The following is a 19,261-nucleotide window of genomic DNA, read 5'->3' as shown; positions in this document are numbered from 1 at the left end:
CATGGATGAACACAATTATTTTAGCTCTTTTCATGTCTCTTTCTTCAACTGTACTCTGAGAAAGCGATCATTTACTCATGTCAGCTCATGATGTATATTGTATTATAACATTATTGTCTTGTTTTGGCCTTAATTTTCATTTAAAACATGGCTGTCCTTTCTGTTTTACATACCAGAAAAGTTGGCCAGGAGAAGCTTGACTTTTTTAAGGTTCAGATACTATTTCTGAGAGACCATCATTACTGCATTTGAGCATTACCTTTGAGATGGGCGTAAAAGGCTACTGAAGTAACCTTACTCAGGATTATCTTTTACAGGAGATGAAATCATCTACAGCAACAGGGTTTCTCAGCCTCAGCACTATTGACATGTTGGGCCAGATAATCCCTTGCTGTGGGGGGCTGTCCAAAAGCAGCGTAGGATATTTAGCAGCATCCTTGACTTCTACCCACTCCATGCCAATGCCCCACTCTCATCCAGTTATAACAACCAGAAATGTGTCCAGACATTGCAAGATGTCCCCTAGGAGGCAAAATCGCCACCCTCTTCACACCCCCTGCCCACATCTAGTTGAGAACTACTGAGCAAGAGCCAAAGACAAGTGATATAGGATAAAGGAAAATCAACTCCTCAAAGTACTGAATATGTCAAATTCCGTATAGAACTTCCATTTTCAGAATTTCATATACAAAAATCCAGCCACAGGATTATACAATTTAACAACATCTAGTCAGATTCTTTGGGGAATGCAGAGTAGGATAAAGAGGACTTTAAAAATTCTACACAAAAGTAAACATAGACCTGCGATACCCGCTGACTGCCAAAAATAAGTTTTGGTATAAGATAAATCAGAACATACCAATGTAGGTGGACTGATTTCCACTGCTTCCAACAAAAGGGGTGGGAGAAGCTGGGCTTCTGTAAATAAAGTCAAAATTCAAATTTCTCTTAAAATAGCTTGCAAGACATAAAGTATAATTATGTAGTTCACATACACAATAGTTTATAGATGCATTCATTTGTCTCATGCGGTAACTAGTGCAGTGAAAAACAAGGGCTTGTTTGGATCAGGAAACAAAGGCACAATTGAACCTGCTAGTCCACGAGTAAAATAGTGTGTTCTAGAAAGAAAAGATGACAGAGTAGTTCATCACCTGAAGGATATTTCCTGTTTCACTAACAGACCAAGCAACCCATCGAATTGCCCTGAAAAAGAAAGCATGCGAGGGAGGGGGGTGGGGGGAGTACTGTTCAACTAGTAAATAATTTTCTGTTCATAAAACAAGACAAACTCAGAAAATCGTCAAAATGTCATTTTGGTCTTTATTTTTGGACATATAGCATGTTTTCATAGATCAGTTTTACATGTGCTACTTTTTGTAACAGCAAAAGAAATACAGTATCTTTTTCATAAATTCCTCATCACTGCAAGTTCACTTTCAAATAAATGTAAGTAACAGGATAGAACAATATGTTTCCACATATTGACCAGTGCAACACTGACAGTTACAATTAAGGTATCCTGGAAGCCTGAAAATTAAGATTTACTAGAACAAGCAAATTTACTTCCATTTGTTTAAAAAAAAGGAAAATAATTTAAATTTGTAAATTACATATTTTACACGCAAGAACTTTAAATCTTATTTCCATCTGAAATAATGACAATTTAATAATTAAATGATGATTGTGAAATAATGCTAAGAAACAAAAATATAAGAAAAAACAGTAGTATTCCTTTAAAAATTGCTGAATAATTGCTGAAGAGAACAAATAAAACCAAATCTTATAGTTTCTCACCTTATCATGAATACTGGCACTGTTTATTTCATATTTAAATAAGTTAGTTTCTATGCATAAAAATCCCAATAAGATTTAATGGTTTGGGTCAGTCCATTTTTCTTTTAACAAAAGAACCCCTAACTTCTAGATTTTAAAAATTGCACTCTTGCATTTGTGTTTTAGTACAAAACACAAATATATTTCTTATATATCAGTGGCAACCGTTAACAGGCATATTAAGATACTTTTTAAAAAGAAGTTTTGTGAATGTTGTCATTAAAAAAAAAATCCTGTACAGAATCACAATACTGCTGGAATCTATCTAGTGCACCCACAAGTGCCTCATTCTTTTGATTTCACAGTCCTTTATCACAAAAACTTATTCTAAGGAGTTCAAAGAATTAGTAAGACACACCATGTGGATAAGTGGGGTTTAAAAACCCATGGCTCTGGGCAACAACAATTACAGTTAACAACAACCATCCACAAAGAGACTGTCTCTCTAAAATTTTCAGACTCAGTTTGCTATAAATAAAACATTCTGGGGTAAAGACTTTTGCACACCGACAATACTTATCAGACAGCTAGGCCACAAGTGAAGGGAAGTGACTTCTATCAAAGGTATAGGGTAGCAGCTGATTTTGAGATGGCACACCTCGTACATTCTGCTCGGAAAACACGAAGGCCTTTACAGAGGACTAAATTATGTACTGAAAGATGTGGAGGGTTTCTCTGCACTATCGTCAACAGTGATATCGGTCCCTAGTATTTCAAAAGCAAAAAGTACTTTCATAAACACAACTGAAGACGAAGGCTGTACCTAGGAGAATGCATACAAGAGGATCAAAGAAGTACTTGGAATATGCCGGCAACTTTTTCCTGGCATTAAAAGCATGAGCATTTTTGGCATGTTGGATATTTTACCATTTTATGTCAACTATGACTACAATGAAGTGAACCATTTGAGTGATAGACAAAGAGCGAATGTGCCCCTGGTCCTTAATGGTAGGAAGGATCTAGTTCAATGTTCTACACGCAGTAGGTGCTTAAAACATGCTAGTAACTGATGGACCATTTTATTCAAGGAACCTGCTGATTATATGCAACATTTACTGAGTATACCCAATAAATGTTTTAAGAACATGACTTAAATGTCTAATAAATGTGTATGAACATGACTTAAAATCGTTCACGTAGTTGTTGTACTTTCCTAAAGAAAATTTGTAAACATCTGGTGAATGTCTAATTAATGGTAGAACATTTAAAATCGGCCAAAAAATGCCCAGAAAACATTTGGCCCTTCAGCACCCAAAGCTCCCAAAATATAATGTTAAAACATCTCTGCTAGAGGGATTTCAGTAGTCTGAAAAATTTCATACCTGAGTGGCTTAAATGTTCTCCTAAATTTTAAATAAGTGCAAGGAGTTTCTACACTCAGGAATTGCATAAGTTTTTATCTTTCCTCAAAATAAAACATTGAATGATATAGAGGTAGCATAACTTACTAAATTAACTTTTAAAAAAAAAAAGAAAAAAAAGTAGAGTTAATTTCAATAGTCTTAACAGAACTATTACAAATGTTTAAAATCTGACAATCCAGGCTTTCTTCTACCTGGTTTTAGACATCTCATTGTTGTTGCTCCCTTTTCTACTGTAAGAGTGCTGATGAGTCCAGGCACTCTTTGGCCCTGTGGCATCTATTGCAACATCGATGATGGAATCTGGAGTCATCCATCTCAGTAAAACGAGGAAGAGAAAGTTGAACACAGCCAACAAAGCAAAAATGCAGCCTGTCACTGGGCCGCAGTGAGAGATGAGTCTGTCCAGTCGTTTGTCCATCGGTAACACAGCTTCTTCTGCCACGCGCTCATATACCTGGCAGGAGACAGGCCAAGAATGAGCACTCTGACCCACAATAAATAACAACCTGCACAGACCAGGAATGTTATAGATGTAAACAGAAGTCACCTACATTTCATTGTTGTTGTTACAGTAATGATGTGACTAATTAAATTAATTTCAGTAATCACTGCCACTTGATTCAACACTTAGGGAGTCCCTATTTTAGACAAAACACCAGACTAGACACGGTGTGATACAAAGACGAATATGCCATGGCTCCTGTCCCCTAGGGGATCACCATAAATTTTAACCAACTATGAGAATTCCCAAGTCCTGAGAAGTTGGAACCACTTTTTGGGTCCCCCCTGTTGAGGCCATATCTAATTCAGCAGTGACTCCACGAAGCAGGACTGGCCTTTAAGATTCCTTGACTCAGCTGAGAAGCTCTCGCCGCTATGTGGCAGACAGCAACCACAATCAGAGTTACAACCTAGTGTGCTTCTGGGTACAGAGAGGCTCTTCTTTCTACAGCCACGTGAGGCCGTGGTGCTGAGCACAGATGGTGAGAATATACAGAAATATTCCATGGATTTCAAATAAAAGGAGGGGAAAGAGATAGGGAGAATTTTAGTAGATGGTCTAGGTTAAATAATGGCAAACAAAATAGTTTATTGCTGAGAATTGATACTAGGTGGCTTGCTTTTTAAAGCACTGCCAATCACTATAAACTCTGAAATATTAAAAAACAAAGATCTTTAAACATACTTATTTCGAACACAAAATAGGCCAGCATTAATGTTTTTTAATTGCATCTGAGCACTACTTGTGCTCATTCTCTCATGTATCAGACCTGTAAACCATCTCCTTTTGAACTCAAGAAAGTTATAACATGCAGTGCAAGTTCTACAGGTCAATGGTCTTTGAAAGGTACAGGATGGTTTCATCTAGCTCTTCTATCCTGAGGACATTTGGAATACATTTTAATCAGAATTATGTTGAGAATTACGCCGAGACTGGCAGTTTGTAACTGAAAATGTATGTTTCCAGCATGAATTCCAATTTCATTTCTTCATCAATTTTCTAAATAGCATAAACTAAGAAGGAGGAGTTGAAAAGGATCAAAATGTCCTGTATGGAACAGGTAGAATGAAAAGAGCAGCTACAAGCTGACCTGTGTGTTCATCTTTATTTCTAGGTCAATTCATTTATGATCTGAAATGACAAAATAATAATTTACTACTGTGAAGAGAATGAGAGGGATGACAATCCATTATAGACAAGGATTAACTTTTTTCTGAATGTATACTATAAATCACCAGAGTATAAAATAGAAAAAAACACAGATGTTTCACTATTACTTTGTGCATAACTAAAAGGAAATTTGTGGTTTAAAAAAAATCCTAATTAGCTCCTTTAACATATGCTGACAAATTGTCACCATAGTTCTTTGCCCCTGAACTTGTTATGTACAGTAGCTCAGACTTCTGAGGTTTACATAATGTTGATCAAGAAGGTGAAATCACAGCTTACAGAGCTGTGGTTCTCAATCAGGGTGGGTATCACTGAAAAAAACCCATCTAGCCAAATATTTGCCAACCATTCCCAAATTCCACCTCTGCTCTGAAAGGGTCATATTAGAATCTGGGGAGTGGCTGGGGAGGCAGGGGGACAGGAAGATGAAATGAACAAATCCTGAAAAGGCTACCTGGGCAATTCTGACAGGCACTCCCAGCAGGTAATCAATGCTACACTCCAACTTCCATAGGAAAACAAGGAAAAGTAGTTTTTTTATATGGGTGGAGATACTGTAAAACTTCTAGGTGAGAGTGTCTCAGAGATATTTCAGTCAAAACTGTTTGACTGTTAACTTAGATATCAAAGGTATTGTATATGACGACTTTTAGAGATAAGAGCTTTTTTGCACTTATATACAAATGTGGGTTCATCTTATGTACGGGAATTTACAATTTAAACCAAAGAGGAAAGCCTTACAGTAAAGAGCTAGTCTGCTTACTCAGCTCCAGCTTGCTCTCTACTTCAGGCTAGAAACTAGCTGCTCTACTGAATACATTGACAGTATAAAGCACTAGTCTAAACTACTATCTGCCCCATGCTCCCAACTGATTGTCTTTCTGGTTCACAATTTCTACAGGCTAAGAAGCAGAGTGTTTCTTTCCATCCAGCTTGTTAGGTGGTGAGAAGAGGCAAGAGGCAGATGAAATAACGAGAGGTACTTAAAAGAAGGATGAAACCGAGTAGAATAAATGAAGTCCCTAACGCGAAATCACGAAGCATTTCCCATAACTGTACTCTCCCATCTAAGGGTACTAATCTATTTCCTATACTTGTCCTTTTGGAAATTCTCTATTGCTGCTTTTTTTTGTGTAATCATATTTCTAAAATTTGTCATGAGCATTTTGAATTCTAACTTATTATGTTCTCAATCAGCCAAAAGATGCAAAAATCCTTCTCCTGTAGAAAATTGCAGTAGCTGGCAAGTGATGTAAGAGTTTTAGAAGTAGCCTAAATTAAATATTTGCAAGTTATAAAGTTGCTGCGATCGGGCTAAGCAAAAGCATATATTTTCTAATAGACTTTTATGCTTTAGAATTATAAACACCCTCAAGAAAATGTCTAAGAGTAGATTTTAATATCAGTTTTGCCTCTAATTGTTGTGACTTCTAGAAAATTTCTAGTAACTTCCTTATGTCCAGTTTAATGAAAAGTCTAGACTGCACCACTACTTTCAGATGTCAAAACACAATGATGTGACTATAAACTCAGCCTAGCATATACCCAAAGTAATACACAGTTCATTTCTTTTCACTTGGAAGAGGCTTCATAAACTTAAGCAATAGAAAAGAAATGGTAAATCTATATAAGACAAAGCAAACGTGTACATGAAACATCAAGGAAGAATTCAGACACAATCTTCAAATACCCTTTTCTTAGCATATGACATACTTTTTCAGTTCTCTCCGCAACATTCCTCCAGGTGTAAAAAGTCTTTACAATGTTATGGATATCTTCTGGAGCCAGCAATGCTCCTGACTTCAGTTGGGAAATAGCTTTTTCCAATCCTTCACACAAAGATTTTACAGAAGGCTCACATAAAATAATAAGATTTTCTGGAAGTACTTCAGGAATTCCACCTACCCTGGTACTTACAACCTTAAAAAGAAAAAAAGAACATATGATCCATCATAATTCATATCTCAGGAAAATAAGCCAAACCAACTTAAAAAATTATTATAGAATGTGTCTGATTATTTTTCAAAATACAAGTACAGAAACCCCAACAGTGTAAGCCCTCAAAGCTTTTTACCTGTAAACCACAACTGGCTGCTTCCACAATTGCCATGCAGAATGCTTCAGTAAGGGAAGTATTAAGAAAAATATGTCCTTGAACTAAGACATTTCTAACATCCTTGTGTTCTAAGGCTCCCAAGAGACGCACTCTGATTTTAGAAATGAGAGAAGAAAGACAGGAGTGAAAATCATGCTACAAAAGAAATATAATTTATAAGCCAAATGTGCTACTCATATTATACTTAATATTCTTACTGGTTCTAATGTTTTCCACTTCAAAAGATTAATATCACTAAACTCCAATCTAAAAGAACAGTCTTATAGAGCTGTTTGGTTAAAACCCATATAGCTAAACATATTTCTAATTTTTGTCACATATCAAATTTCCTCTTCTCCAAAATCAGTCTGCATTTAATGAAAATATTAATACACTTTGATGAGTAGATGTTTACTATCATTTCTAAACAGGAAAATGCCCCTTATAAATTGATGCTTCACAAACACGCTCCTCGCATGTGGTCTAAGTTACTGAGGAAGAAAAATGTTCCAATCTGTATGTGCACAGCAATTTACATGACTCAGGCCATGCTATTTAAATCTCAACTCAGTATGGCTTGAAAATCTGCAAACATTTCCAATCAAAGTGGTTATTCTTTTGTGCTTTTCAGGGTGCCTCCAACCACTGCCCTCTAAAGTCAAATAATATTGAGCTAACGGAAAAAATAAAATTGTGAATTCTTTACCTAGGGTTTCCCATTTTATACAAATTTTATTTTAAAAAGGGCTTGCACTACATTTTTACGTCAAGTACATGTAGAAACAGCAGCCCACTTAAGACAGGCACGTAGCCAAAACCAAATTTAGGTAATTGATATTTTTCTCACCCAAGACAATATGGAATCCATCAATACCTGTCATGTAGCTGGTATCTTTCTCGTACTTCCTCCAAAATGATTCTCTTTGGTCCCTCTCCTCCAATTATGAAATTTAAATCTGGATATTTCTGACAGAGTTCAGGTATTATACCACTAAGCAAATCGGTCCCTGAAAATATAAAATAAAGTTGAAGATTGGAGATATTAATATTCAAACAAAACAGTTCGTCAGAACTACTGAGAATCCACTCACCTTGAAAAGTATTAGCTATGCCCTCATTAAGTACAGAAATTCATTCTCTTAAACCTTTCCTGGGAGGGTGAACTCATTCACAAAATTCCAGTGGTCCCCCAAAGTGGCAATTCTTGAAGAGATATACATTGACATCCATCGTTACCTTCCACACGCCCAATACGTGGACTATTCTGTTGCATTTCAACATAACGTTCTTTAAGTTATTCACTTGTGTTTACGCATGGCCTACTTTTAAAAGGTATTTGAGGTACCTAACATTTGAGTTACAGGTTTCTACAAAGCAGGACAGCAGAGCTGACTGGAGATGTAGGGCTTGTCCCAGCCATTTTTACGAGGCTCTTTGATCATGGGAAAGTTTCCTGATAGAGAAAATAAAGAGACCTACGTACCTAAAGTCCAAGGTCTCTTGCAGCTATAAAATTCTACCCGCCTATGATTCCACTTCCTGCCACAGGAAAGGGCTAAGCAACAAAGTGTAACTGCTGCCTCCAGTTTGTTCAGAATGCAGTTTGTACAGAGGATTCTGCAGTGAACACTATGGTATTAGCAAAATTTAAAAGCATAGTCCATCCAAACCTGCTCTAGCCCACTTCCCCTGAATGAGAGTAAATGAAGGTGGCAGGACCTCAATTGCCAGATCATTACAGTCCACAAAGGGATGCATCTTGCTTCCTTTTTTTTTTAAATGAAACACTTTTCTCATACTATGTAAATATAACCTCAGGTAATATAAAGTAAATGTAAAATAACCCAGTTACAGTTAAGTTTATTAATTTAAGAAAGGCATACACACACACACATACACAAGAATTGCACTTCTATCAATCTTCCCAAATACAGGCAGATCAATTACAAAAAAGATGGTGGGGGAAATAATATATATAAGATCATTTTTATTAAATAATCTAAAGTAGGATTTATTAAGTAAACTCTGCTAGTATATTCAAAATATAATTACATCAGCAAAAAATACATTCACATGTGGCTTTTCTGAATTATGAAAGCTTCTCATTAAAATCTTAGCTATCTCTGTTTCAAGTCCATTACCAAAACCATCATTTGGATTTCTACATAAACTAGAAGGTGGCTTAATGACTTTTAACACTTAGCCTATAACCCTTTCCTTTTCTTTCTTTCCCCTCTCTCCTTCTCGCTCTCCCTTCTAATACAATGGTTAAGAACCCATTCTTCAAATGAAAAAAACAACACATATAGGGTAATAATCATAATTGCTGATAATAGCTAACATTTACTGAGTACTACGTCAGACAATGTATTTTAAATGCATTATGTCATTTAATCCTGACAACTATCTTATAAGAAATGGAACTGATTAATATTATCAATGATATATATTATTCTAAACGTAAAGGGTTATTTCCCCACAATAAAAAATGTTCTGGTGCCTCTAAGAGTCTAACACAATGGAACATACAAAAGGACTTTCAATTGCCATATTCACCCAAAATGGACAAGGAAAACTCCTTATTTGAACTACTTTTAAAGCTCAGTCGAACAATATTTTAAAGTCTTCGGAAGCTATACCTAGGATAATGGGGGCTGGTCCAGGGGTGGAGGGAACAGGAGACTTGAACTCAAGAAGAGCTGAACTCATGTTTGTCATCTGTTACTTACTGTGTAACCTGGGAGAGTTACTTACCCTCTCTGAGACTCAGTTTCTTTGTCTGTTACATGCAGATAACATCTACCCTACAGTTGTTGGGAGGGTCAAGTGAGGTACTGTACCATGCACAGGCTTTATCAACTGCAGAATATAAATGTAATTGTCATTACCACTATAGCAAGAAGTGAGGCGTGCCTGCCCACGCACAGCACTGTGAAACCCTGACTGAGAGCAAAACCAGCTTGAGAGGAGGGAGGAAGCCAGCCAGCAAATCTGGGCAATAAGAATTTTAATTTATCCTCTCTCCCACTTAATACATTCCAAAGGGCCTTTGATACTGGTCCAAACGAATGCTTCCTAATGAAATTAATTTGTTAATAATTAATGGACCATTAGTACTGCTATTCACTTTTGGGCTACAGATGTGGCCGTTCCTTCTCAGAATGTTACTTTTTGCACGGTGCCTGACATACCGAGAGGGTTCAATAAATATTTGTTAACTTATTGAACTGAGAAAAGGAAAGGCCATACCTTCATTCTGTTGGTGGTTAGCTCAGCTGGTTAAAATACCATAATTAGTAAAGTAAGGGTTAACAGGTTTAATCTTTGTACAAATTGTTAATTTTTCTCTAATCCTCCACCATACATGCATTATACACTTTCTTAGCTAGCTATCTCACAAAGGTAAAATATTTGATTAAAAAACAAATTAGGTACATTTTCCAAGTTACAACAAACAATCACCAATATCCCAAGAGGGATTCAGAATAGAAGGCTGGTCCACTCGCATCTTCTTGATTAAAGAATGAAAGCACATCACTGCCTTCACCTCAGAAAATGCAGTTCAGTGGCAGTTTTCTCACCAACCTCCACTTAAGTGGACTGCCGGGTCAACCAAGGCTCTCCATTCCAAACGTAAACCACACGTATGACCCCATCTGGATTTTAGGCGACTCTCTAGTACACTTCTAATCCCACCACTGAGCTTCATCCTTACCAAGGATCTGCTGCGTTTCTCCACAAATCTGTCTGATGCCAGCTACACTTGTTATTGTATTGGGTAATTTAATTAAACAGCACATCAACTGACAAAATGAGTTTCTATGAAACTAAGCTGAATGGTTTGAAAAATTCAATAAAGGAAAGTCACAGAAAAAAAGCTCTTGTCAGATTAGGGGGTATCCTGAACCACTGTATAAAATCAAAAGCAAATTAAAAATCCAGCAGCATGTTACTTCATACGCCTTTAGGTTCTCATCCCACTTAAAAGAAACCCAAATTGGTAACTATAAATTACGTTTTTTGAAGGTGATTGTTCAGGCAAGACAATGCAGCTCAAATCAGTGGACCAGTACTCTTAAGCCTGCAGGCCTACATCAAACTATTGGCAATTCAGCGCATGTTAATAATATTTTGAGTTAAATTCAAATATTTAAGGTGGAGTATATATTATCTTTTTAATGATTCCCCATTTTAAGTGACAATTTTGATTACTGGACAGGTTTTCAAATACCATCCAGAAGACCATTTATGTTTTGAATAACCAGACTGTCTCAAGCTTTTAGTAAATGAGGCTCTACAAATTCTACTGCAGTGTCCATTACGTGCTGCAAAGGCACTAAAAAAATCCTCCTTGATAACAGCAGACAGTTATCAAGTACAAACTGGGCTAAGTACTTTATAGGAATCATCACAGAACCCTCACAAGATTCCCATTGCTGCCAAAATTACACAAATGAAAAAACTGAGACTCAGAGATGTTAAGTAGCTTGTCCTCAATCACACAAAGGGATAGACCCAGGATTGGCCTCTGGGCTGTCTAATCCGCCTTCCTTCATCACTTACCTGCCAATATGTTATTAATGTCTTATCTATGATTAAATGAAACAAGCAAGCTACAAAACAGTAATGTGGGGGACAAGCTCACTGATTTTGAGTATTGCATAAAAAAGACAGGAAAGCTATAAATCAAAATATGCATTAGGGTTACCCCTGAATAGTATAGTTACAGCTGATTTTAGTTTTCACCTTTGTGCTTTTCTTAGTTTTCAAAATATCTGCACTGAAAAGACATTACTTTTGCAACCAGAAAGAAAAGGGCTACGTGGGGAGCTTGGCCCTATACTTCTTACTGCATGTGCAGGGCTATTTTAACTTTTAAAAAGATCTGACCTATTAAACAGCATCAGGTTGTTTTTATTTTTAACTACTATTAAGACAGTAAAGGTTGGGGGGGCAGCATTTACCACTGTTCCAAAAATTTCTTTTTGGATGTATGAAACAATATTAGACCTTTCTTTGCTATATTTAACACAGAAGTAGTTATAAAACCATAAAACAAAATGAAAAGCCAAACAATCATTATATACAAGTATTCAACAGCTTTCTACAAGAAAAAAAAAGTCTGTGCAGTGCAATTGTAGCTATCATTTCATTACCTTTTCTGTAAACAAGTCTGCTGACAACAACAATAGTTATTATACTATCATGCCTTCTAAATGGGTCTGGAGTGAAGTCAGTAGGATCTACAGCATTAGGAATGACGGACACTATTTCAGGATTCAGTGCTGCTCTTAGCACAGTGTTTTCCTTACTAGTATAAGAGACACAAATTATGTGGTTTGTATCACAAAGAGACACAGTTAGAAGCTTGTTTGTAAGCACCGAGCTGACATCTGCAAATCCAAAAAGGGAATGGTCCGTGAAGACTGTCTGGAGCCCCATTGTCTTGGCGTGGAAGAGGGCATCATGGGCCATGGCAGAAAAAGAACTATGTGAATGGATTATCGTGACTCTCTCCCGAACAAATATGTACCTGAGCAATGGCAGACTGTGAAAGAGGGTCGTGGCTGTAGATTGGTTGTACATGACTTTCAGAGGCAAGTAATAGACTTTGAGGCCATTAGTGAGGTAACGGATGCCTTTTCGGTTTCCATAAGCATGGGTGACAATTATGACCTTGTGCCCTCTTTCAATCAGGCACTGAGAGAGCTGGTAAATGTGGCTTTCCACACCTCCCATATTCGGATAGAAAAAGTCTGACACCATGCATATATTATGGGTATGGGTTCTACATGTGGAAAGACTTCCAGGGCTAACACGGGAGAGCGCAGCTGAGGGAGGCTGGCCATGCCCGTCTCCTCCTCTATAGGCCATGCTGAGATGGTTTAGGCATTAGTCCTCAGAGCAACCCAGTTAAGATACGTGTCGTCTAGTACCTGAAAAAGAGAGTAAAATGGGATCTCAGCTCAGAGACAAAATACATTCCATAGTCCAAATCCAGATACAAATACTATTCTAATGTTAATGTAAATTTGCTAGCTTTTCCCCTAGAAAGAAAACAAAGTATATAACAAACTTACTCATTTGACATTTACTTGCTTAGCATTTACTGTGGCATACAACAAAACTAGATTCCACAATGTCCTTATATCTTAATTTTGCTTTAAAAATACTGATACACATACTTTAAAAAAAAAAATGTTTGTTACACCACAGTATATAACTTCCCATTCTAACAAACCAGTTTATTCCAATAATTAAATATACAGCTCTTCACCAAAAAAGTTTGCCAACCCCACTCTAGAGCTTAGCCACTCATTCAATGAATCTCATAAAGTTCTGCCAGTATTAATTTTGTGGTTTACACTAAAATATACTTGGAACGAGAACTGTCTTTCTGAGAGTAGCTTTTTCAAGTGTCACCTGCAGTACATGCTCCAGACATCCACAGTTTCTCCATCCTTATTCAAGGATGGAGAGAATCGAACTGCTCTCTTCATTTTCTTAACCTTTCCTTCAGTTATGCAGGCCTCTCCTCCATGAGTGTTCCTCCTTTCAGTCTGGAGCCTGAAGATAAAGACTAAACTAGAGATGGGCTGGATCTGGGGCCATTTTCCACATCTAAAGTAGGAAATGTTTATCTCAGGGGTCCCCTAGATCCTTATCAGCAAAAATGCCCACTCAATATTCAGGACTACTACAGATTCTTAAGACTTTTACAGCTAAAGAGAGTCTTGGAAAGCTAGTGAAAGTCTTCCTCAGCTTTACAAATGAGATTTCCTCGCCTCCAGAAACTCGACCATACAACGAGAAGTCATCCTAAAAGTCTGAGTTTCCGATTTCACCTGCAAACTCAGAAAATGCCAATTAACTGCATATGCAAAGTCTTAACTATCGATTCTCTCCAACAAATTCATCTATATTTTAAATATGTTCTCAGAAATACTCCGCAAGTGTTTGTTGACCTGAATTTACTAATTAAGATTCAATATTACCAAACATTGAAACTCTCCAAGTTTGGACTTTTAAGTGGCTTCACTAACATTTTCTCACTGTGGTTGGTCAGCTAAACCCGAATTTCCAGTTCCATTCAATTTAAAAACATGAATGATAACGAAAACAGTGAGTAAAGAACGAAACGAGATCATTTCAAGTTTTGTCATTAACCTGCAATGTTCTATGAGGAGTCTGCCTACTTCCATCAGGTTATCACGCCTAACACCTTTATGGCGTAAAACCTCAACAAACAGCACAATCACAGAATCTTAGACTTTGAAGAGAGGCTTGGAGATCTAATGAATACCTCCTATTTTGCAAATGAGAAGCCAGGCAAGTTGAGTGATTTGTCCAAGGTCCCCACACAGCCACTTAAGTGTGCCAACGCGAGATGGCCATAAAATTCTCGACGATGGCCAAAGAATCCCTGGGCAGTCATTAGCAGCAGAGGCTCCCGAGGACCCAGAAGCTCCCGGCGGGGGCGTGGGGTCAAGACGCTGCTTCCAACCACCTCCTGGGCACTGCGCCGGCTTCACTCACTCAGAGGTCGCCGGGGAGCGCCAGGGCCAAGGAAGGGACGACCCCGCTCAGTCAGCGACCCCGCCGGTGTCAGGCAGCGTCTCGCCAGGCCCAGAGGGAGAAAAATGGCCAGAGAGCGGGGAAGGGTCTGAGACCGGGGTCCCGGAGCCCTTCGCCCCGCCCGCCTGAGCTTCCGCGGAACCGGCTCCGGCGCGGCCGCCCCAGTGCACTCAGCCCCACTCGACTCCGGGGACCCTCGACCTCGATTTCCGAGCCTCAAGCCTGGTCGGCTTCGCCCCCTCCATCGCCGGCCACGCTCCCAGGGGAGCAGCCCAGTCCCATCCGGAAACGGTCGAGAGTGCCAGCCCAGGGAGGTCAGACGCGCACTTACCGGCGAGTTCCATGGCCGCCAGTGTCCGGACCTCCCGCGGCTGCAGCCAGAGACCCACCCCAATGCCCCGAAACACCAATCTGAGGCGTCCGCGCCTGAGCGCCGCGCCCCCGAGGCAGCCAATCACAAAGAGGCGCTGGGGTCACGTGCAAGGAGCGACGCTCAGTCTCCACCCTTCCAGCGCAGGATGTAACGTAACCGCGCGCATGCACGTGTTTCCGCGATGTTCCGGAAGACTTGTTTTCCCTGTATTGAAAGTAGTAATCTTAGGTTTAACTTTTTATATGAATTCCCAATGTCACGTTTCTCTAAAAATTGGCCCTGGTCTCTTGTTACATAAGCAGCCGACTAGGACCCTTCCGCAGGGTAAAGCCAGAATTCCCTGCGTGCCTCGCAGCGACCCTTTAGCGCTGCTGGGAGTTGTAGTCTGGTGGCCTTTGGAGGCGAATCTGAACTTAGAAAACTCACTCCCAAAATGCACCGCGCTTCTAAGCCTGGAGCCTGCGGACTGTCGGCTGGGTCCGCGCCTTGGTTGCCTAGTGACAGCGTCTCTTTTCTGGAAGCCTGTTCTCTCTGGCTTTCGATTGGGTGGGAAGGCTACAGACAACCGAGGTCATAGTGGCGTTTTGTTTGTGATTGTGCCACAGCGGAACCGTGCTGGTTCTTACACTCTGGTAGGGTTGCGTTGTGTAGCAAATAAAGATACACAAATAAAAAGTCAAATCAAATCAAATTTTTTAAAAAATTTAATTTCAGATAAACAAATGATCTTTTATATATATATATATGTCCCAGATATTGGAGATGTTGCTAAAAAATTATTCGCCGTTTATCTGAAATTCAAATTTAACTGGGCATCTTGTATTTTGTCTGGCAACCCTACACTCTGGAGAAAAAAATCTGAGGTCTGGCCTGAAATAGCAACTCCCACTCAAACTGGTTCAGTGGCTGTGGTGGTGCTTGGCCGGGAGGCTAATGAGTCAGTGGGGGTGGTCTAATGGTCATCCACCTCTCACAGTTAGTACTTGGAGTTCCCCAGCCCTGCCATGCATACACTTTAGAAAACAAATGCTTTCCTGAGCACCATCACCAGCACCCGTTTTAAGCCTGTGGAAAGCCTATTCATCCCTGAAAATTTCAGCTCCTTTCTAATGCCCTCCCCAAACCTCCAGAGAGAATTAAATCCTCCCTCTTTTGTATTTTGATAGTACTTTGGCCATATGCTGGTATAGCATTTATCAGGTGATATTCAAGTTGTCTGCCTGGCTGCCATCCACCTTCCTCCTCAACCTGATCCTTGAAGACTTGTGTCTTTTTGGGATCTCACATGGACTTCTTTCTGAAAGTTGGCAATTGTATTTGCTTAAGTGTCTGCCTTCCAGGCCAGATAGTAAGCTAAGGCAGGGTCTGTCCTGGTAATAGACACTGAATAAGTTTTAGTTGTATTAATGTATTTCTTTATTCAATTCCAGCACAGTCCCTGACACATATTATATACCCAATAAAATGAATTGAAAATATTTCATGGAGTGTACCTTATAAAAATTACAGTGCAATGGTATAATTCAAAGAGCATTTTGGTTGTAGGATTTGAAATGTATAATGAGTTTAAATAATGAGTAAGGCTCAAGATGGAATAGATTCTCTGCCCTGTGTTGATATGGAACGTCAGAGAATAAAGGTGATGAAGACTCAAGGATACTTATTGAAGATCAATAATTTCCAGTTGGTTTCACAGATAACACCAACACTACCAGATGGTACAGTGTGGCTTTGGTCTCCTTTTCATTTTTGCAATAGGTTTTAAGACAAAGAGTGTGGGTAGAAATCCTGGAATGTATAAATGAGGTTTAAGCCTGATTTATTGAGCCCCTGGTTTGGGCTGCCATAGTTCTGATCACAGTACACATTTGAAATTCTACTGTGAATCTTCTAAGATCCTGATGCCAATACTCCTTCAAAGGAGTTGTGATTTTTTTTCAAAACAGAACAAATATTTTCTCTCTTTATCGTCAAACATTTACTGAGTGACTACTCTGTAAAAGGCTTTGTGGGGAGCACAAGGAATATTAAATATAGTCCCTATGTTTTAAAAGCTTTTATCTTTCCTAGCTTTTATATACCTTTTTACCAATAGTAAAAAGCAATCCACTTTTCTTGAAAGGCTCTTTGTGTTTTAAATATTGTAGAATAAACTGACCTTTATAAATAGTTACTAATAAAGGCACACTGTTGCTGAGTCTCTGTGGAGCAGGGGGTTGAGACAACTGCAGGTGGTTCCAACAAAGTCTGAAAACATTGAACACGCTCCAGTCTTGGACCTAGGCACTGTCCATTAAAAGGCAAATAAATCATGATTCTGCACATGGCTCACAATCTCACATGGATACGAAACTCCATTTATAGTCAATGAAACTTTAAGCAAAGGTCTCCATGTAAGGCTATTTTCTAAAAATCAAAAGAAATTTGTAGCAGCAGGATTAAGCTATAAATCTGGGGATAATTCTAATTATAGTGTTCTGCCTAAATGTATGGAATCAAGGTATGCCTTTAGAAAATTTTCTTAGAAACCACTAGAATTAGAGTAAAATACTTACACATGCTGTATTCTGATTATACTTAGTAAAATATGAGGGCAATCAGTACCAGTTGTAGTATAGAATGTCCTATAAATGGAGAAGGTGTAAAATAAATGTGGATATCACCTTCCCTGGAAATTCAGCTCTTTGCAAGTTCGTATAAAAATTAGCTCCCTTGGATAATTTTGGAGTGGAAAGGCAATGCAGTTGTATTGAGAACTTGCTATCTATGTATATGGCATGAGACAGGGAAAATCTGGCATGAGCTTTACCCCCAAGGAACCAAGACAGAATTAAGGCATATGTAAATACCTATGATAAAAGGTAGGAAGTGATAAGTGCCTTAAAAGAAATACAAGAAAAATACTGTGAGTTCAGAGGGAAAGAGTATTTCTGGCTGCCAGCATTTAGCTAGTAGAAGTACAGGGTGCCCAAGCAACTGTTGGGAGCAAGATCATTCCAAGAACAATGTGAACAAGGTACAGAGACAGGTGCCGACTGTCCAGTGAACACTGTTGTGCAGTTACACAGGGGAGGAGAACAGAAAGGGTTCAGACGGGAGAAGGGTGGCATTTCCAGTGAAGGATGGAGCAAACTGGTGGAGGATCCTACTAAGAAAAATGGACTTGATGTTGAGCGAGACTTCTAGCCAAGATGACATTTTCAGTTAATATTATGAGACTCCTCACTCCTCATTCTCCTTCAAATAGAAAAATGAGATAGAATATAAATGAGAAAATTAAAATGTTAGAGCTGTGATTAAAAAAAGAAAAACATAAACATTTCCATGTATCAGAAACAGAACTAAAATTCAAAATGGTAATCAAACCAAAGCCACATAGGTCCTGGACTCTATGTGGAAGCAGGAAGACAAGAACCAGGGTTCAGCTCTTGTAGAATAATAGAGACTAACAGGGCTCCACGTGTGGCTAGAGACAGGAACCAGCCTTGTGGGAAACTGTTACAAGCGGCCTTCAATAAACCGCTTTCCAATATTCGAACTCTTGTCTAATCCCCTCCCACATTGATTCTGGGCTTGGCCATGTGACTTGCTTGGCCAATGGGACATCAGTAAATGAGATGCAGCAGAAGCTTAATGCCTATGCACTGGGGCATGTCCTATTGGACTCTTTCCTTTTGAAAGCCAATGGCTATGCTGTAAAGCAGCTCAGGCAAGATATCAAATGATGAAAAGCCACCTGGAGAGAGGCTCTGGAGAATGTGAGTTCATCTTGGGCATTCCAGCAGCAGATGAATTTCCATTCACCGGTCACAAAATCAATGCAATACTTCATTATTTATTAAATAATTATTTATTAGGCACCTACTATATGCAACAGACATTGTTCTCACACTGAGGATTATGAGTAAATTAGACAAAGTCTAGCTCTTCTTGACCAAATGACCAAATCCATTAAGCTCACAATTTTCACCAAACTATTGTTTTCCTTAAAAGCCTTAAAATGGATTATTTGTGTCACCCCCTTTATCAAGTATCTCAGACAGTATTGTAATCTCATCCAACTCTAACCATTATACTGTCCAACCTGTTTCCATCTCTAAAGGGCCTCTCACCTCACTGCTTTAGTCACAGATTTATGATCTGTGCTGTCATATTAATACATTCTGTGGCCTTGTGGCTTAGATAATCAGGGACATCATGCATCGCTGGCATTTATTGTGTTTGCTTTAAGCTCTTGGAGCTTCTCACATATTTTTATTTTGCGACAAGTTAAGAGTTTTCAGCCCACATTCCAAAGCTATTAGTATGAGAAATATTCCTGTACAATGACCAGTGAATTCTAATAA

The 19,261-nt window shown here is 38.8% G+C and overlaps 1 protein-coding gene across 3 annotated transcripts; it reads right to left on the bottom strand.

Moving 5' to 3' along the window:
* Positions 1-1,303: 1,303 nt before the first annotated feature.
* Positions 1,304-14,918, bottom strand: PIGA (phosphatidylinositol glycan anchor biosynthesis class A). 3 transcript variants are annotated; one of them, XM_004435144.2, is made up of 6 exons: positions 14,874-14,918; positions 12,124-12,903; positions 7,842-7,974; positions 6,947-7,079; positions 6,586-6,792; positions 1,304-3,654 (listed from the first exon to the last, which is right to left on the bottom strand). In XM_004435144.2, the coding sequence occupies exons 2-6, from the start codon at positions 12,839-12,841 to the stop codon at positions 3,388-3,390; spliced, it is 1,458 nt and encodes a 485-aa protein (XP_004435201.1). In that variant the 5' UTR covers positions 12,842-12,903; positions 14,874-14,918; the 3' UTR covers positions 1,304-3,387. The 3 variants fall into 3 exon arrangements, with proteins under 3 accessions (XP_004435201.1, XP_087282519.1, XP_087282518.1); XM_087426393.1 differs by lacking the exon at positions 14,874-14,918 and adding an exon at positions 13,391-14,855; XM_087426392.1 differs by lacking the exon at positions 14,874-14,918 and adding an exon at positions 14,271-14,855.
* Between the last annotated feature and the right edge of the window lie 4,343 nt (positions 14,919-19,261).

The sequence above is a fragment of the Ceratotherium simum genome, chromosome X (assembly GCF_057802395.1).
Source record: "Ceratotherium simum simum isolate JZ-2026a chromosome X, ASM5780239v1, whole genome shotgun sequence".
Lineage (NCBI taxonomy): Eukaryota > Metazoa > Chordata > Mammalia > Perissodactyla > Rhinocerotidae > Ceratotherium > Ceratotherium simum.
This window is presented reverse-complemented; position numbering and strand designations above follow the sequence as displayed.

Coding starts and splice junctions, on each gene's coding strand:
- PIGA (XM_004435144.2), bottom strand. CDS start 12,841: ATGGCCTATAGAGGAGGAGACGGGCATGGCCAGCCTCCCTCAGCTGCG. Junction 6,793..6,946: donor CAGCCAGTTGTGGTTTACAG/GTAAAAAGCTTT, acceptor TTTCTTTTTAAG/GTTGTAAGTACCAGGGTAGG. Junction 3,655..6,585: donor TTGCGGAGAGAACTGAAAAA/GTATGTCATATG, acceptor GTCTCCTGCCAG/GTATATGAGCGCGTGGCAGA.